Below are 18,988 nucleotides of genomic sequence, written 5' to 3' on the forward strand. Positions count from 1 at the left end.
GCTGTGGATGGTGATGCGATGTAAGCAAATCAATACTGTTATGTAACACTGTGGGGGGTATCCATTGATGAGTCCTTTGGGCGGAATTTCTCAACGCTGGAAAATCATATGCAAAGATTCCCCATTTGTTGCCGTTGGAAGACTGAAGCGCGTGCACTCACTGCAATACCAGAATCAAATTAATCAACATGCAAATTGCCTGATCTGGAATGCGCCTCGTGCCCTGCACAGCTGGTAATGTACAGCAGGCCGCTTACACAAACTGCAACCTGAAAAGACACCACTTGACATTCGCGACCTGGACTTCTGCCTCTGCTTTTCCACTCGGCACGGTCATATTATTTTGATAGCGGGCATTTGGACTCTTGAGGTTATTTCTTTCAAACTCAAAGGACAAGTACATGAGTTGGAGTTAACCCTACTGGTAAGACCGAATTTCACAAAATGACACTACATGCACACAGTCAGGTGAATCTGAAATACTGTACCATGTATGCATCCTACATTAATGTACTGATACCCCAATATCTTGTTTCTACGGAGTCATTTTAAAACCAATTTGCTGCATTTTTCTGGTTCCATATCTTGTTGATAACCCTTGCTCATATTAGCCAAATCATGTGATGCATATATCTACCCTTGTTGGTACCATTACATGCCTAAAAGCCTAAAAGTTAGGAAAATTTTTTCAACTTTCTAATTAAAATTTTTATTACAGTTCATATACCGGTAGTTTCCTTTTCAGAAAATAACAGTGTAGAAGCTACCTACATGTACAGGTACATGTAGGTAATGGGCGTGTACACACGTGTACTTAAAATATATGGCACTTCGGACACAATAATGCTTTGACATCAGCATAAGAGACCTCAATCCAGCAACCTGCTAGACTTGGTGCCAAGTTGGTTAAGTGGTTTGATTTTGTTCTCCACTTGTGCACAACATGATCATGTAGCTATGCAGCTACATGTACTGTACATAGTCTACACAAGTTTCTGCCGTTGTGCAAGGGACACTGATTGCCTCATCCCCAACTTGCAGATGATCAACCGTCCTATTAATTACAAAAATAAAGAATTCAGTTTCAGTTTTGTATGCAACATATGAGATGATCTACAAGTAGCAGAGTCCAGGTGATCACTATTTACAGGCAACCTTACACGGTTGTTTGATTCAAATCAAATGATTTAATAATTGATTTAAATCATGATTTAAATTGCTTGTAAAAAATTAAAATTCATTCTAAAAAAGTCATGTTAAAGAAACCTCATATTCCTTTGGGTATTGGAAAGGAAGAAACGGCTGAATTTAATATACTGATGCCTTTAAAACATTTTGGGTCACTGAATTGGGTCATTTTGTTTATAATGTTCCTCTTTGCATTTATTTGACCCTTACTGGTACATCGTGTACACTTGATATACATATGTACAATCACTCTCCATTTCCTATGACAGCATGTGCATGTATACCTGGAATTCAATAGCCATTCCATTTACATGCATTTAGATAATAGGAAATTATCATGGAATTGGAACACCAAAGACTTGTACATGTTTCAATAAAGTCTCTCAACGTGTTATATAAGGTTATTTATTACCAACTTAATGAAGTACAAGAGTTTTATCTCAATTGAAGAAGCAAAGATACTGATCTTTAATCATCTTGTTTTATCATTGAATTTGCATAAACAGTTTATTCATACTAACAATTTGTGTGTATTTCAGCATATAGGTAACTGGAATAATAAACATTTGTGTTTGATTAGAAATACACAGTTCAACATATGATAAACTTACCCCAGCAGTCAGCTGTGGGTTCTTTAGTTATCACGTAATATTTCATGTCTTGAACTTCAAGATTGTACCAAAAGCCTTCTGGATAACTTATACAAAGATTGATTTAAAAAAATTGATTTAAATCAACAAAATCTGATTTAAAAAAAATCACTATTTTTATCAATCCTGCTTGAACCTTACACAGCTCCTGTTCTGAACTACTTTTCGAGATCTATGTCATTGATCGATCAATTAAAAAATGGAGTCAGAGAAGGTACCGTACAACCATGGAGCTACATGTATTAAACACAAGGAGTGAGCACATTCGGAGATCAAAAGGGTCAATGACGGCCACCGCAAGCCCTGCACGTGTTGCAAGGACAAAACAAATTACGCACCACTTGCGGGCTATAAGGAATGCTTGGAGTTGCATTTGCAATGGATTGTGGGTACCGCACATGTGTGTCCATAACGATTCCGCATGTTCAACATGGCCGCCATGAGACGAAAACCACCAACATCGGAGACTTAAATTTCGATAAATTTAGTGATTGTTCTGATATTCCAATGACAATGAAAGTCTGGTTATGTCTTTACATCCCCAAAACTTCCCTCATAACAATAAACAGAATTACTAACTAATACAAATTCTCCGAAAATACGCGACAAAAAAAGTTGAAAGAATGTAGCTGGTCCAGAAGAAAATAACAAAACCCACAAAAACATGGGAAGATTCCTTGTCCTTCCTGTCACTGGCCACAATTGGCTCGGCATGAAACTTCGCCACTAGGATTGTAACTTATGATATAAATATCACAGTTCATATTTTGGGTATTTGTTCTCTATCGCCGGAAGCGCAAAATATCATAACTGACTTTAAAATCATCTGGGTTTTGCCAAATAACTACCGCCGATTCGGAATTTTCGAGCGCGTCTGCGGGGATCAATCGCTGACTCCTGAGTACTACTGAAGAGAACTACGCATCTTCTTCGTGCATCTTTTCCACCATTTATTTACTCCAGTATGCCGCAGGGAAACATGGCGAGTCTGTGGGCTACCGGCGATCACTGTGTACAAAGAATGTCTAAGGTCTTCAACACTGGGGCTGGTGACTAACTGGGGCTTTGTCTAAGGAGCCGACCGGAGCAGTTAATCAGATTACGGTCTGCAGGGACTTCGTTCTAACTCCTTGTGTTTAATACATGTAGCTCCATGGTTCAGCTATTAGTAAAACCCTATTAATGACACTAAGTGTTGTAAAACCTGAGCAATTATGCACAAGCTTTAAAGCAGTGTCCTCAATGGCAAGGATACACCAGTACATGTTCACTATAACTCAACGTGCCTGGCTGTCATTAAGCACCTGCCTACTGGTGCATGTACACTGAAAATGGTATGACTACATGTATCACTACTTCAGGGATTTACACTCTGTGCTGTGTAACATTACGATATTATGTTAAATATTCCACAGATGACTCAATGAATCAAATTTATCCCGATGCACTATTTCAATTTGCAATAAGCCTTTTGCGGATTAATTTTGAATAAAATCTGCCATACTGAGTTATTGTATTACACATAAACATAACGATTTGAATTCCCCACTGTTTCAAACACTGTTGCTATACCTCGTGATTAGGGGCAAGCTTTTGCATAGTGACCACCACCTCTGGAATGGACTGGTTCCTTTGTGCCATTCTTATCCATTGAAAAAAGTGTAACAAGGCATCTCTTATGACAACTGAGCAGAAGCTCGCCCCGAATCACGAGGTATAAACAGTGTCTTTAGTCTGGGAAATTCAAATCTTGATGTTCATGTGAATTTTCAAGAACTCAAATCTACCAGATTTTATTCAAATTTAACTTGTAAAAGGCTTATCGACTGACATGAGTGTTCCGATTGTTAAACGTCCCAGATCTGCTGATATGCCCCAGCGTATTGGGAGGAAATCCCCTTTTAAGTAATGGAAGTATCCTCTCATTTACACAAATTTGTACCACTGGATCTCACTGCAGGAAGCAAATGCACATGTATTGCACTGCATGAATAACAGCGCAAGAATGTGTTACATAAGTCAAAACTTGGCCAGTTACACGTGAGTACAGCTGCGACTATGGATTTCTGACTGAAGTTCACAGGCAAAACATAACTAGGGTATCTAACCACTAGTAGTCAAGTCTGGCAACTTTTAGAAAGTTTATGTCAACAACAGGATATCCCTCAACTTCAGCAAGAAGTGGGGCACACCAAAACTGGGTCTGAGGTCAAAGGCTCAGAGAAAGGGAAGGTCACAGATCTATAGTATGGTACATGTAGGACTGAGGGCTAACCTCTTTGATGAACATGGGAGCGATTGCGGCTGGAGCCAGTGAGTCATTTGCCCCGGAGGCCTCATGTTCAATCCCCATCCTTTCTTGGGTGTGAAGCCACACCTGCTTCACAGCTTGCTGGCACTCCACCTGCTCAGTAACTCTTTTCGCTCGGCTCACGCAGCACTCTGCTGTATGAAAACAGCCAGGAATTGAATCCGGTGAGCGCTGTGTTGGAAATACATTGTACACTGGCAAGCGGGACGTTAACGCCTTCCAACAAGTAGTGTACTCAGTGTTGGTCTGTAAGCTGTGTACATACATGTACATACATGTACATGAATGTACATGTTGAACTGGGACGTACATGTATTTGCTTGACTGGTACAATGTACGTGTATGCAGCGGTATCCCAAACGTAGCAAATAGTATTTTCTTTCTTTGGCACTTTGCCACTTACCCCACAAGGTAATAGCATTCTGGCCTGATCAAAGTATCAAGGTTCACAAATCTTCAGTTTATGCATCCCAAGTTCTCAGTCTGGTAACACCACCAGAGGCAGTCAGGCAAAATAAACTGAAGTCTACCATATTATTAGACAAATCCATCACTGAGACAGAAATGTCTGCAACATTGAAAGTTTCACACAATCTAAATCTCCTCTCTGGTGTGCGGAAGAGGGAACAGACTGAAGACTTCAAAACCAAGTCAAAACCAGGATGGGGGAGTTTTCAGACTAAGACAGAGGCTGTACTTTCCACCAAGTGAGACATCGACTTTGAAAAATGCTGCTTGAAAATGAGGCTTTTCTCAGACTTGTACATGTCTTAAGCCCCCCCCCCGACCCCAAGGCCATCCATAAATGTGGCTCAGACACTATATCACTCATTGAAAAACACAAAGAAAGGGAATGCGCATGCAGTGCACTGAGCCTCATCACAAGCAATGTCAAAAAGTAGGCGCGCTTATTTGGGAGGGGGAGGGGCTGTTCTAACCTCCACCCCATTTCTCAAGTCTTAGTCTCAGGCTTCCGTACATTAAAAGCCAAGAGCTTGAGTATGAATCCTGCCACTCGCCCATTTCTTTGCTACTATACAGTAACACTGAATTGAGGTGCAAATTTGGAACCAACAGTGACTGTTTGCAACTGACTCTGGAGCTGGGGGACGGAGCAACAATGATGCCAAGATTTGGAGAATGGCTCAAACTTTTACATGTACGGTACCGGTACATGTACCTTTGTATAAGCCTCGGCTCTCAGGATATGCCCTATGTGTATGCGTAGTAAAGATTTCTTTTACACAGGACGTTGAGGGCAAGACAGGAAAGCCAGCATCACATAATCATGAGCTGCCGTGACTTTCAAAGTAGCATTAAGGCCAACCCTTTCCCGTGTTTGAATCATTTCCGAGGGAGGGGGAGGTTAGTTGAGGCAAAGGTCAGTTGGGGACAGCGACAGAAGCAACATCTGTCGGCGAGTGGGGTGGAGACAGACTCAAGCAACCATTCATAGGATATGATTGGTCGTGTAGTTCACAGCTGACCGAGATTCTCTACGTGCTCAGCCGTGAGGCAAAACCTGAATGTAGGGAGGGTTAAACCTTTACGAAGGGAACTCGGGGGGGGGGATGGGGAAACTCCATTTCGTCATGGGGTGAGGGCAGATAATGTGGTTATCGATGTGGTTGAGGAGGGCTTACCAAATCATTATGGGGAGCAAGCTAGTCAACTGAAATTTCCTGAACTTTCATGAACTCCATTCCACAATTCACGTACATGATGGCACCACCCAGTCACAGAACCACAGTGCATAAACTTTAAAGTTAGCCGGTAACCACTATATTCAGTTATATGTACAGTCCTGACATCGTACAAATCCAGGCACAGTGGTACAGATTCACAATATGTCTCAGCATACAATGAATCTCTCCCAGATTGGTGTCAACATGTGACAAATTATGTAAAAAATGATCCAAACCATGTACAGGTCACTTTGAATATGTTCAAAAGCATTCTAACAGTAAGCTTGTCCAAACTGGCAAAAGTGCATGAATCGTATAGAATACATGTACAATGTACTCTGGTCCATGGTTTCTATAGACGTAAAGAGACAAATGGCACCCTTGGTTTCACTACAATCTATTACTGTGACCACATCTCATAAAATGAGTGTAAGAGCCATTTCTAAAGTAATCTTCATATTTCTCGCATTCCTGTATACATGTATTTAGAAAGACAAAACTGATCCCTTTGTCTGGATGTCTCACTCAGTTTGGCATCGCAATGAAAAAATTGACATTTGGTGGGTGAAAAATGCTCAGGGTGAGTAATGATGGACATTGTGCAAGATTCTTGTCAAGGCTCTTCACAACTTAACTCATTCTGTTGGCTTGGGTCACATTTTGCTTTGAGGGGCTATTAAATGCCATGGACTACAGCATAGCAGGTACCACTTGCTGTACCGATAACTCTGATAAGGAAGAAAATGTGGTGTGCAGCAATTTCATGATGATGGTCTGGGATCAGACCCTCATGAAATCCTGTGTGGACAGATGTAGAATTGTACAAAAATAACAAGCAATAGGACAACAACTCTCGCCATCTTTCACGGATATTTCCTTAACTACATGAAATATGGATATGAACATTTTATCGATGGATAGAAAAACATGAGCCCTTTCAGATTGCACCAAGATTAACAGAATTGGACAATTTACAGGTCAATTTATGCTCCAATATATGCAGACATCTTTGCGTGGGAACAGAACCTTTGGACAAAGACCAAGACACTGTCAAATTATGTTACCTGAAATAACCGTTAAGTTACATATTTTGCCTTCTAAAGAGATTGCTACCGAAATGTAGAGTTTGCTTGAATTAAATTGGATTATTTGATACAGAATGATCATACGTGGGCATGATTTGTACATCAGTAGGAGATTCTCTTGATGTACAGTGTATAATTGTGAAAGTAATGTTGTTTCAAACGCAATGCAGTTCAACTGAATAAGAACCATTGTGACTTATGCCGTTGTGAAATGGAAACTTTCAATTATTTCCGGGCATTAATTAATAGATATGAAACTTGTACATGATAATATTGAATTTATTGATATAGATGGCCGAAACCTTTGGGGTTTGAGAATTCCCCTTACATCCACTCCTACGTGTATATAAGATAGTTCTGGGTAGCCTGTAAACACCTGAAGTCAAGCTGTCCTTGAGAGGAGACTACGCCTGACTCTGAAACCTGGCTGGAACGCCACGGAACCAGCCCAACGCACCATTACAGAGTGGAAACCCACAGTTTCACTTGTCGAGGGAGTAACCACGTTTATCATGGACTCATTGAGTTTGATTAAAGAAATGAATTGAACAATTACGCATAATTAAGTTGTCCTCTCGCAATTCTGGTTGAAGAGTAAAGTAATAAGTTACAGGTAATTTATCACTTCAAATTTAAGGACGCATCGTACCAATTATTCTTCTGACTTTGACTTCATTGTAAATAGTGTACATAATCTGGAATTGCAAATACACAAGCTTGAATTTTACAGACTGGTCTCATGTCACTTTTTCAGTTGTCTGAGGTACCTTTACCCCGAGTCATCACTAACATACACGGTATGGCCAAACTGTTCAGATTAGAGAAGCGGTGAAACCCTCATGAAATCCTGTTTAACGAGACTGTCCTATGGTCAGAAGAGAAGCTGTGCTGACCTTGGGCTTATTTTACTGTGCAGATGTAGGAAGAGAGTCAGCCGATATATTCTCCCCAACTGATCTCAATCATGAATTCTAACATCCAAACATTTGTTGCTGGAGTCTCCGTGTCGTGGATGGAGTTCGCATCAGCAGGAAAAAAGCATGGGTGTGGTTAGCAGCACACCAGGGCATTGGTCTTAGGATGGTAACTTGACACAACACTGTGATTTTAACCCTAGACAAAGTTTGCGGACCCACCACCATTTAAACTCATACTGACTGCACTGCCAATACACACAGCTTTTGTACAGGGACAAGCCCAATCCCACTTAATTGTTCTGACAACATATTTATGCACCTGTTTAATAATCTGTAGTTTGAGGGACAAAACACTTACAGAGAAACACAAAAGTCCCAACAATCTGGTCCAAAATATCCAAACAAAACTGCACCTCAATGAAGGGCTGGCCAGGGCAAGCATACAGTACTTGTTCTGTCAGTGTGACATTATCCTGGCAGCACTGCGTCTTTATTTCCGACAATGTTCGGAATTTCTGACCAGTCACAAATAATACTGCCATCAAAATTGCTGAGAAAATGACATTTTTAGATATATGATCCAGCGATATCATGAATTAAACAGGAGATGGATTAATCTTTCCAAATATTACAGAACCCTCAAACTGACTTCCACTTCAGTATTTGACTTTGAACCGTCAAAATAGGAAAGAGCAGAATGCAACTTTATCCTCATTTTGTTGTGTTAGGTCACATATGTGCAAGTCATCTGCATGCCAACACACTTCTATTTCTTCTTATTGAAGCAACTCAACCTACACTGCCTTGCTGCCGAGGCCTAATTTCCACTGCCTCATTTCGAATTTCACTTTATTTGAGGATTTGACAGATGGATTTGAGTACAACACTGACTGGCACCCTTTAAGAAGTGCCCCTCCCCCCCAAAAACCCAAAATGTGTTCACTTACCTCGGAGCTGAAGTTGACCACCTTTCCGTCTACCACCTGTCGCTGGGCGGTCAGCTGGGCCAGGCGTGTGGTGTAGTGGGACTTGATCAGGTTCTCCCGTGACGTCTCGTCGCTCTCGCCGAAGTCCATGGTGATCCCCTCAAGTTGGCCGAGCTGTTTCTCCGAGATGGGCAAAAACAATTAGTTAATCACAAAATGCCGCTAAAGATCATCTCTGTCCATATTAAACTTCATTTTGCAGTGCACGTATGTGTTGTGCTAAGTCAGGGTGGCCATACCTGCGCAAACCCCACATGGGAAACAGATGAACTAGCCAATTTCAAAACATTTCCAATCCATTTTAGTCACCAAATGGAAGAATGAGTTGTTGTGACGTAACTTCTGACAATTGTCTTGAGGGTTATGCTGTGCCAATTCACACACCTTCCCATATAAACTGACTTGGATTTGGCTGAAAAAATATCCTGAAACGTCACCTTCACACGGAGGAAAGTTTCAGCTAAATATTTTTTAGATGTTTGCTTGTTACAGCTTTTCAAAGCTCTGGTCCTATGAAACTTGTTGGCACCACTTGATTGCTTGTTTGTTTTGGCAGCATCATAGATGGCCTATATATTCTTTTCTAATAAGGTGGAAAGCTGAAAATCAGTGTAAAGTCTATTTCTTGAGCATATGTTTAGGTTCTATGAAGAGATATTGACTTACCTTTTTCCAATCTTGACCCCTACAATCCTAAATAAGTACAGCATTTTTGTTCAGATATTGAGATCAACCTATTTTGTAGGTCGACTGAGGTCATCTTCACTTACCATGGAAGTGTCCACCTGAGGTTCTGTCTTGCCCTTGGCCGGGGCCCTGCTGGGTATGGTGTCCACTTCCACGGCCTTGGCCATGGCTTGGGCCACCATGGACTCCTGGTCGATCGGACTGGTCACTTTACCACCGGAGCGCAATCTCTTCAGTTCAGCCTCCAAAACAACGCATTTCTGGTGGACCCAACAAAAAAAATGGTTCAGGAAGGGGCAAATAACTGGCTGGAGCAACACACCTCCAAAAAAAAAACAAAAAAAAAACTGGTCAAATCTGCAATTTTTTGAATGAGTGATTCTTGCAGACAGATGTAACCACAAGAATTATGGAAGGTACCGGGTAAGTCACAGCTTAAACACGGAATGAGACTGAAACCAAATTGGTCATCTCCCCATTCTGAAGCATGTTCATGTCAAGGATGACATTGTGGTCAATTTTACAGGCAAGTTGCCGCATCATTTCTTTTCATACTTGGACCGTGGAAATACAATTCCTGCAGCTGGGAAACTGAGCACATGACTTTATGAATGTATTTCAACATTTTTTGTGTGTCAGGTGCCACGATCAGCTCCAGCTGTCTCACCTGACTTGTGGGCATGACTAGTATGGTGTAACTTGTGGAACCTGACTTGAGACCTGACTTGTAGCATGTGCAACCAGGCAAGTAAAATGTAGCCTGACTCGTGAACAGACTCATAACCTGACTTGTGACTGGACAGGTAACCCGATTAGTGGCCTGACTTGTAGCATGTCCAACCTTTTGTGCTCTGTGAGCACAAAAGTGGCTGTTAGGCAGCGCTATGAAATCGGGTCATCACTTGTAATCTGACTTAAGACTTGATTTCTGACCTGACTAGCAACCTGACTCGAGACCTAACTGGTAACCTGACTTATGACCCGACTTGTAACATTCATAACACAACTTGTAGCCTGACTCATAATATCGTCATGTGCCCGGCAAAACGTCGCAAGCGCGCTTACGCCCTTTTGCCCGGAAGCATGATCTGAGTAGAAAAAATAATAAAAGGACATAAGAAACACACTTTCTTTGTTTAGTAAAAACGGATGAAATTTACTACAAAATCAACACAGGCTGTGCATAAAAGTAAGCTTTGAACAACTGATCAAATGGCTTGGGAAATTTTTTTGGAGCTTTTTGCAAAGAAATCTTTATATTTCATTGAAATAAAACAGCGGCATAAATGTGCCCTTTTGCCGGGAATTTGTTTTTTTGCAGCCATTATTCTTCCCGGCAAAAGGTCGTGAGCGCTTACGACCTTCTTCTGGGCACACGACGGTATATGACATCACAAAGACTACAACCAGCAGTCAAAAGTATTACCATATATGGGCAAAGAGACCTATCCCCTTGCCTGTATTGCCCATGTTTCGGTGAAGATGGCCAAAATATAGTAATTTTCATCCAATTTCAATGTTATTCATCTTAAGTTGACAATTAATTTCTTATCGCATAGGTAAAACATGTTTTAGAACATACAGATGATGTCTGTAATGGTCTTTCTTTTGCACAGCTAATCAACTTCTTGCAAACGTAACTTTTGCTTCATGATCCAATGTTTAATAAAAGCACCTCATGTCATGGAAACACCCACAATCTTTCATGGTCTGCCAGAACTGGCCTGTGATTGGTCAGATTTTATGAGCTTTGTGATGTATAGCCTGTCCCAATAGGGTAATACTCCAGATTGGGTAGGGACTGAGCATTCTTACCTGAGACTCCTTAGTGAGCTTGATCTGCACCAGCTGGGCCTCCAGCTTCCAGTGCTCCCGGTCCTGCTCCAGCTGGCTCATCTTCTCGCTGGTCTTGGCCAGCTGCTGGGCCAGTCCCGTCTGGCTCTCAGTGGAGCTCAGCAGGATGCGCTGGTTGCGCAGTGCCCGCTCATAAGGCACAGAGTCGGGGCAGGGCTGTCGGGAGGAGGATCAAGACAAAAAAAAAAATGACTCCCAGTACTGCTGAGGAATAATTAAGACAGTACAGATAAATAAAGTGACATCTCAACAGACATATATGATGGCCGCTCTTTCAAGGCGGAAAGCGCTGTGCCGGGGTTTGTACGGAGTGACAGTCAGGGAACAGCGGCTCTGTACAATAGTTAGTACAGTGCTGCTGGCCACTGGCAGGGGCCACTGCAAACGGCAAGTGATATGGTAGCATTACCATGAATACAGGATTTGTATACAGCGTGCCTTCGAGAGAGATTACCACAGTGACGTGATTTTTTTTCCGGTGCATTCTGGGAAGGAAGCCAACTCCGCACACCAAATGGTATTCCTTCTGCACAAAGACTTGGCAGCTTTTGACATGCACAATTTCGGTTGGAAAAGTTTGCACATGAAGAAAAATCAGCTTTCGTTGCATTGATGTTTGTGTGATCACACATGTAAACAACACCAAAATGACAAACATTATGTTTGTTATTAACCCCTTCACGACGGATGACGGTAAAAGCCGCCGTAAAAATTGAGATCCTCTGCCCGCTTTTCAGCTATTATTCTCGGCACACGCTCGAGCGAACAGGGTGAAAGAAGGCAGACCCTGGCTCTTGTATATATGGTGATTGGCCTTTGTGTGTAGCCCAGAAATGAAAAGACCGAATTTGCATCATAATCACCAGCTTCACAATAGTCCCCACTCTGAAAAGAGGCAACAGGAATGTGGAAGTGTGAGTAGAGCCGCATGCCACCAAACAATGAGCCTTTTCACCGTGTAATTCAAAGCGTGCAGAGCACGCAGGGCCACAAACCGAGAATTTGCGGTTTGGCAGGTGGCCTTCGTGGCCAAGCGAAGCTGGAATTCTCGGAGTCAGCTTTCAGAAAAAAGTTCCTGTCGTCAAGGGGTTAACAGTGCTAATTAATTTTTGGACTATTCAACATTTTCCTTGAGTGTTATTTCTGCTGTATTACACTCATGTCTAACACAGGATACAAATTCCTGACTAAATGTCCCATCTTCTTGTCAGTCACAGATTTCCTCACACTCTCTGAGACCACCATTTCCACGTCCACACATGCATCATTTGGCCAGGGGTTCAAAAGAAACTATTACTTTGCAGCTGTAAGAAGGATCCCTTTCAACTGATATCAATGACTGAAATTGGTCTTATACCTTAGACAAGGCCGTCATGTAGTTGACAGCTTTCTGCCTCAGGGCAGTCACAGCGGGCGATGAGATGGCCCCCTCAAACTGACTGGTGCCGATGAAGGTGTGGCCCCTCGTCCGGAAACCGGGTGGGGTGGACAGAAACTCCAGGTTGCTCTTGGAGAAATTGGCAATCTGTATAGCGAAGGTGCCACAGGCAATAAGGTGACAAAGGCAATAATAAGGTGACACAGGCAATAATAAGGAGCCACAGGCAGTAAGGTGGCGCCACAGGCAATAAGAAGGTGACAAAGGCAATAATAAGGTGACACAGGCAATAATAAGGTGACACAGGCAATAAGGTGGTGCCACAGGCAATAAGAAGGTGACAAAGGCAATAAGGTGACACAGGCAATAAAGTGACACAGGCAATAATAAGGTGCCACAGGCAATAAGGTGGTGCTACAGGCAATAATAATGTGACACAGGCAATAAGGTGACACAGGCAATAATAAGGAGCCACAGGCAGTAAGGTGATACAGGCAACAATAAGGTGCCACAGGCAATAAGGTGGTGCCACAGGCAATAATAATGTGACACAGGCAATAAGGTGACACAGGCAATAATAATGTGACACAGGCAATAATAAAGTGACACAGGCAATAATAAGGTGACACAGGCAATAAGGTGACACAGGCAATAATAAGGAGCCATAGGCAGTAAGGTGATACAGGCAACAATAAGGTGCCACAGGCAATAAGGTGGTGCCACAAGCAATAATAATGTGACACAGGCAATAATAAGGTGCCACAGGCAATACTAAGGTGACCCGAGAAACGGAAAATTTAATGTCCTTTCTTGACAATAAAGAACAACCATACCACTATATGAAATTACTAGAATGCTCACTCCTTTATATTTCCCTTTTCAATGTATCACTCACTTTGACATCCTGAAAAAGTGGGTACTATGTGGGTTCCTACTGATCTACATTATAAAAAATTTGATTAAAACCTTCAAATCATCAGCAGCTCTGAAGATTTGTGACTCATTTTACTGGTATATCAGGTTACCATATACAGCAGGGTGCATGTAAAATCGTACTGAAATTGGGGGATTGAGGACTGTTACGGTTGAATTCCTTGCAAATAAACATGACCATATATTGTAGATTTATTTTTCTTTAAAACTAGTCTAACTACATGAAGAGCAACACTGATTTCTTGCCTCACCTTGCCCGTACATGTGACCAGCGATATAAGGGATGACACGACACACTCATCTGTGGTTCTCAACTTCTGAGATGCAGTGGGAAGTTGGTGTTCTAGCGACACTTTGAAGTTGTAGTTCTTTGACACATCTACAGAAATGAAGAAAGCCAACAGGTAACCCGGAAATCAAGTCACTACTTGAGGCCAGTTATGTCCTTAGGTTGGCCAAAAATAGCCCCCAAAAAGCACATGCTGTGTAGAGGTAGAGCGGGTTTGTCACACTCACTTGAGAATCAGTCATGAGTACATGCACTCCCGCCCATTTTCGACGGTGTGCACACAAAGCATTGTGTTGAGTGGGTTACCAAGAATCTTCAATGACGTTCTTCTCTCACGTAAGTGTGCCATAAACTTGTGCACACCGAGTTGAAAAATCAGTCGTGTGCTTCTTCCTGGCATGAAATTTTTATGGTTTCAATATGATTCTGAAACTGCCCATGTTAAGGGTGTAATCTAGACCATCATAATTCCTTCATGAGTCCAGTCACAAGTCCATAGATAAGACCAGCTGTAAGTCTTTTCCTAACTTCCAGTCACAAGTAACAGGATAAACAGGGACAAGGGAATGCTCGTCACAGTTGATTTGGCTAGCTTGTGACCTGGTTCTAAGTCTGGATGACTTGCGGTGGACTTGTGGAGACTGGTAGGGACTTTGGAGCACTTGTGGATTCAACTACAACCTATCCACAACAAATGAGATCAACAATTTTGCATTCCTATGCATTTTTGATAGGAGCATTTCTGAATGTATTGAAGGGAGCCACCAATGTTTAATGTTTCCCCATGAATGACTTTCAATTTCTGTAAAGTGTTCCAACACCCAAAAACATGTAATGCTTCTAAACACGCATGCTGACGGTAGTTTGAATAGACAGTAGAGCACTATATGTTCAAACAAAGTTGTTATTTCTCTTTTCCAGATGAACACAGACACAGCAAACTTTACCCGTCAGTTTCTGCATTAAAATGGACACTGATTTGTATTTCAAAACATAGGTCACTCTCCTGCTTGGCCATGTCCGAATTACTTGGCTGCGGCCTAAAATGACACTCGTTTCTATGGTAGTGGCTGCAGCCAGTTGCCATATAGTTGCGTATAATTTCAAGCCAAAGCTAAGTGTTTCGGACCTAGCCTCTTAATCCAGTTACAGCCTCCACATTGAAACACGTGAAGGACAGGTTGTGAAGTGCTCAAGGCATGGCAAAAATGGTGAAACCATCCGAGGAAACACTGCTGATGTGAAAGTAACCTACTAGCCCCATTTATTGTACGTAGTGCTATAAACCAATGGCACATTCCCTCAACTTCCACATCAACTTTCAAGGAGAATGAAGCTACATGTAAATGACTTTCCATAACCACCAAAACTCCTCCAATGCCTCCTCGGTGGATTTTGGATCCCGAAGGGTTACAGTTCGACAAAAAAGATGCCACCCCACCTTTCATGACGTTGGAGAGGTTCTGGCAGCACTCGGACAGCTTCTCAAAGAACATCCTGTGATTGGCCTGTGGGTAGTCACACGACTGGGTGCTGACGGCGGCCAGGACCGCGAGGTAGGTGTCCAGCTTGGCGAGGGCGGCGGTGAGCTTCTTGAAGGAGGCGTGGAGCTCCATGTTGCGGGACTCCAGCGTCTGCGGGCAAGTGGATAAAGCACACTCCTCCTCCAGGCTGTGCGCAGAGGCAGAGGAGGGGCCAAATACTTTTTGAGTATTACCGGTGAGGGCTGTTTATCAGCTCTGAGCAAGAACTACAGAGGGCTCTGTCCCATCTATTCACAGATGCCATGCTTAGGCACAGCATTATTTACAAAACACAAGACGTTATATTGTGTTTTTGATGATGTTATTCCGTGGGGCTACAACTGTCAGATATCCAGTTTGAAAATTTCTTCTTAATATGAGCAAACGGTGCAAATGAGCATGTATGAAAGAACCATAACCCTCACAACAAATATGATGATGTCCATATATCACCAGCAGTCAAAACAAAGTTGGCAAAGTGTCCAAAAATCTGTTGTCTCCAAGTCTTTTGACTCCTTCCCTCAATAAAAAAGTCTGATAATTTACTGTTATCTATGGTATTCCTGTCCCCAACAGACAATGTTTATTGAGTACCAAAGTGTGAACCTTCGAGTGTAACGCAAACGAAAGCAGAACGTGCCCGTGCTGGTGCACGCGCTGATTCTCACTCTAATGCCTTTTACACACACACTTTGGGCACGTAATGCAGTCACTTCGGTACTCTTTGCCACTGTGAAGCTCACCTAAGTAGTTGGTAGGGTAGAAGCTTCTCTAGGTAGGCAATATACTTGCTGAACTTGGCTGAGAAGTCTTGGAGTTCTGTGGCAGTTTCCTGGAAAACAAAGAGGTCAGTGAAATTTAAAAAGGGCATCACCTGCAATATACACATATTTAGCTTATCTGGGAAGCACATTCCCAAAAACTCTGCTCAAAATATGACATTTCTCTACAGTATCAAAGCGGTGGAGCGGGGGATCATATGTACAAAAAATTATAGTTAATCTGTGAGGATACCTCTGTCTTGACACTGCATTCACGTTGTTATCACTGGGCATGCATGCTTTTTGGCAAGTCACAACATACTGTAAAGTCTAGTTTCCATACAGATGTAGTAATTACCCTCGGCACACAAGATGTTGTGATGCAGACAGTTACGCACAAGGCTGGATGTTAATCAAGCAAAAACTGACACAAAATGGCACCCCCATTTCCAAAACTGTTTGTGTGATATGCCTTTTCTTCGGTGGTTACATACCATTTCCCAAACCAAACTGGTATTTCAGCTCGATATATTTCCTTTTCGTTGACAAATTTTTATTTCTTAGTTGTAAGGAGACAATGGGACAGCAACGTGGTGCTCACGCAGGAAAGATGTCATCATGCGCCCTTCGTGCCAATGCACATGTTCGTATGAGTTTACTTTGAGGATCTCGACGTCGACAGCCAGCAATCAAACATGATCCCACTTTGCCAACTGTCTGCCTTGTTTCATTTGAATATGACTTACATGTACAATTTACATTCACAGAGGTCTGAGTGTCCACACACTACCTTGGCTGGACTGTGTTATCAGGATTCACTGCCCTACAAAGTGGCCAGGGAAGGCCAAACTAGCTCAAGAGGAACAAAATCAAGAGTCTTTGAAAATTCTGTATCTTTTATAATAGGCATATGTTGAGAGAGGAAAGCCAGTGACTAAACAATTCAGACAGAAAAAAGCCTTTAATTACTTTGGTTTCACCTTAAAATGGAGAAAAAACATGACGTAAAATGAAAATCAATGGCACTGAGAATGTTTGGTGAAAAACAGATGAGATCTTACTAGAGTTGTGAGTGACTCCTCCCGAATGTTGTCAAGGAAGTTCTTGAAGGCCTGCTCCACCGGACGTAGGTAGGATGCATTCTCATGGAGGTAGCTACAAAACTGCACAGCCAAATTTCCAAAGAAAAGTTCAACAGAGCTTATACATAAGGAAGCCATTTTTGATCAGGTTCCTTGAATCGAGCCTGTTCAATGAAATCTGTTCAAAGGTGGGGTGAGGTGCCAGACTAGTTTGGATTCCATGCCTCATGATCATTTTTTTATGAGGCTTAAAAACATTTAGATATTATAAATCGCAGATATTAAATTATTTACCAGCATAAAGGGCATTAATTTGTAAATAAGTATTTTTTCAGTGCTTTTATTTTCAGGTGGCAAAATAAAGTTTCAATTCAACATGGCCGACTTGTGAACAAGGCCAATTTTGGGGTATGAAGTAAGGAGTGAAAATTTCATCTGCACCCCACTTTAAATGTTAGTCAACCGGTTTCAGTTGCATGTAGTAGATGTAGTGAGCAATGACCGCTGCTGGCCAATGTATTGAAAATATCAAATACAACGAAATGTACACGATGACTGACCTTGGAATCAATATAAATAAAACCTCTTGCAAAAGAAAAAGTATTAAAGTGCTTGTGACGTTTTATAAATGGAAATGTTTTCAAAGTGGTGTTTTTCTTTCTATTTGAATTAAACTAGTAAACAGACTGAATAAATAAAAGGTTTAATTTTTTTCAAACGTCCGACCCTTAGTGTCTGTCAGCTCACCTTCTGGTTGACAGCGCTGATGGGTCCTGTTGTGGAGTCGACGGGGAAGATCTTAGACCTCTGCTCGGTGTAGGTGTGCAGGTTGGACAGTCCCGCGCACAGTTCCTTCACTAGGGTGTGGGCTTGGCTGATCAGATCCTTTGTTTTCGCCTGAGGAAGTGAATGTCACATGTATGATGAAATGGATGTCAAATGACGGATCACATCCTTTGTTTTTGCCTGAGGAAGTGAATGTCACATGTATGATGAAATGGATGTCAAATGACGGATCACATCCTTTGTTTTCGCCTGAGGAAGTGAATGTCACATGTATGATGAAATGGATGTCAAATGGCTGATCAGATCCTTTGTTTTCGCCTGAGGAAGTGAATGTCACATGTATGATGAAATGGATGTCAAATGGCTGATCAGATCCTTTGTTTTCGCCTGAGGAAGTGAATGTCACATGTATGATGAAATGGATGTCAAATGGCGGATCACATCCTTTGTTTTCGCCTGAGGAAGTGAATGTCACATGTATGATGAAATGGATGTCAAATGGCTGATCAGATCCTTTGTTTTCGCCTGAGGAAGTGAATGTCACATGTATGATGAAATGGATGTCAAATGGCGGATCACATCCTTTGTTTTCGCCTGAGGAAGTGAATGTCACATGTATGATGAAATGGATGTCAAATGGCGGATCACATCCTTTGTTTTCACCCGGGACAGTGGATGTCACATGTATGCACAATCACTAATCTCTACACTGGCACAGCTAACAATTATTAAAAAAACTTTCTGGAGGGGGGAGGGAAGGATGGCCACATCATTCTCCAATGGATGCAAGAAAAGCTCACTTACTACACAGCCCAAAAGTAAACATTTGAAAACGCCATCAACTATTGGACATGAACTACCGTTTGATAGGTA

At 42.0% G+C, this 18,988-nt stretch overlaps 1 protein-coding gene across 2 annotated transcripts in view; it reads right to left on the bottom strand.

The window, feature by feature from the left end:
- Positions 1-18,988, bottom strand: part of ppp1r21 (protein phosphatase 1 regulatory subunit 21) — an 85,633-nt gene that overhangs the window by 57,279 nt on the left and 9,366 nt on the right. The window contains exons 8-17 of one of the 2 annotated variants that reach the window (XM_087141944.1): positions 18,077-18,226; positions 17,309-17,410; positions 16,230-16,318; positions 15,405-15,634; positions 13,926-14,053; positions 12,721-12,888; positions 11,325-11,519; positions 9,593-9,769; positions 8,784-8,936; positions 4,136-4,283 (exon numbers count right to left, since the gene is read on the bottom strand). In XM_087141944.1, coding sequence (XP_086998070.1) covers positions 4,269-4,283; positions 8,784-8,936; positions 9,593-9,769; positions 11,325-11,519; positions 12,721-12,888; positions 13,926-14,053; positions 15,405-15,634; positions 16,230-16,318; positions 17,309-17,410; positions 18,077-18,226 — 1,407 coding nt within the window. In that variant the 3' untranslated portion in view covers positions 4,136-4,268. Of the gene's footprint in view, positions 1-4,135; positions 4,284-8,783; positions 8,937-9,592; positions 9,770-11,324; positions 11,520-12,720; positions 12,889-13,925; positions 14,054-15,404; positions 15,635-16,229; positions 16,319-17,308; positions 17,411-18,076; positions 18,227-18,988 lie in introns of those variants that run through there. The other variant, XM_087141915.1, reaches the window with a different exon arrangement.

The sequence above is a fragment of the Acanthaster planci genome, linkage group LG01 (assembly GCF_054643075.1).
Source record: "Acanthaster planci isolate LZ-2023a linkage group LG01, COTS_SCS, whole genome shotgun sequence".
Classification (NCBI taxonomy): Eukaryota; Metazoa; Echinodermata; class Asteroidea; order Valvatida; family Acanthasteridae; genus Acanthaster; species Acanthaster planci.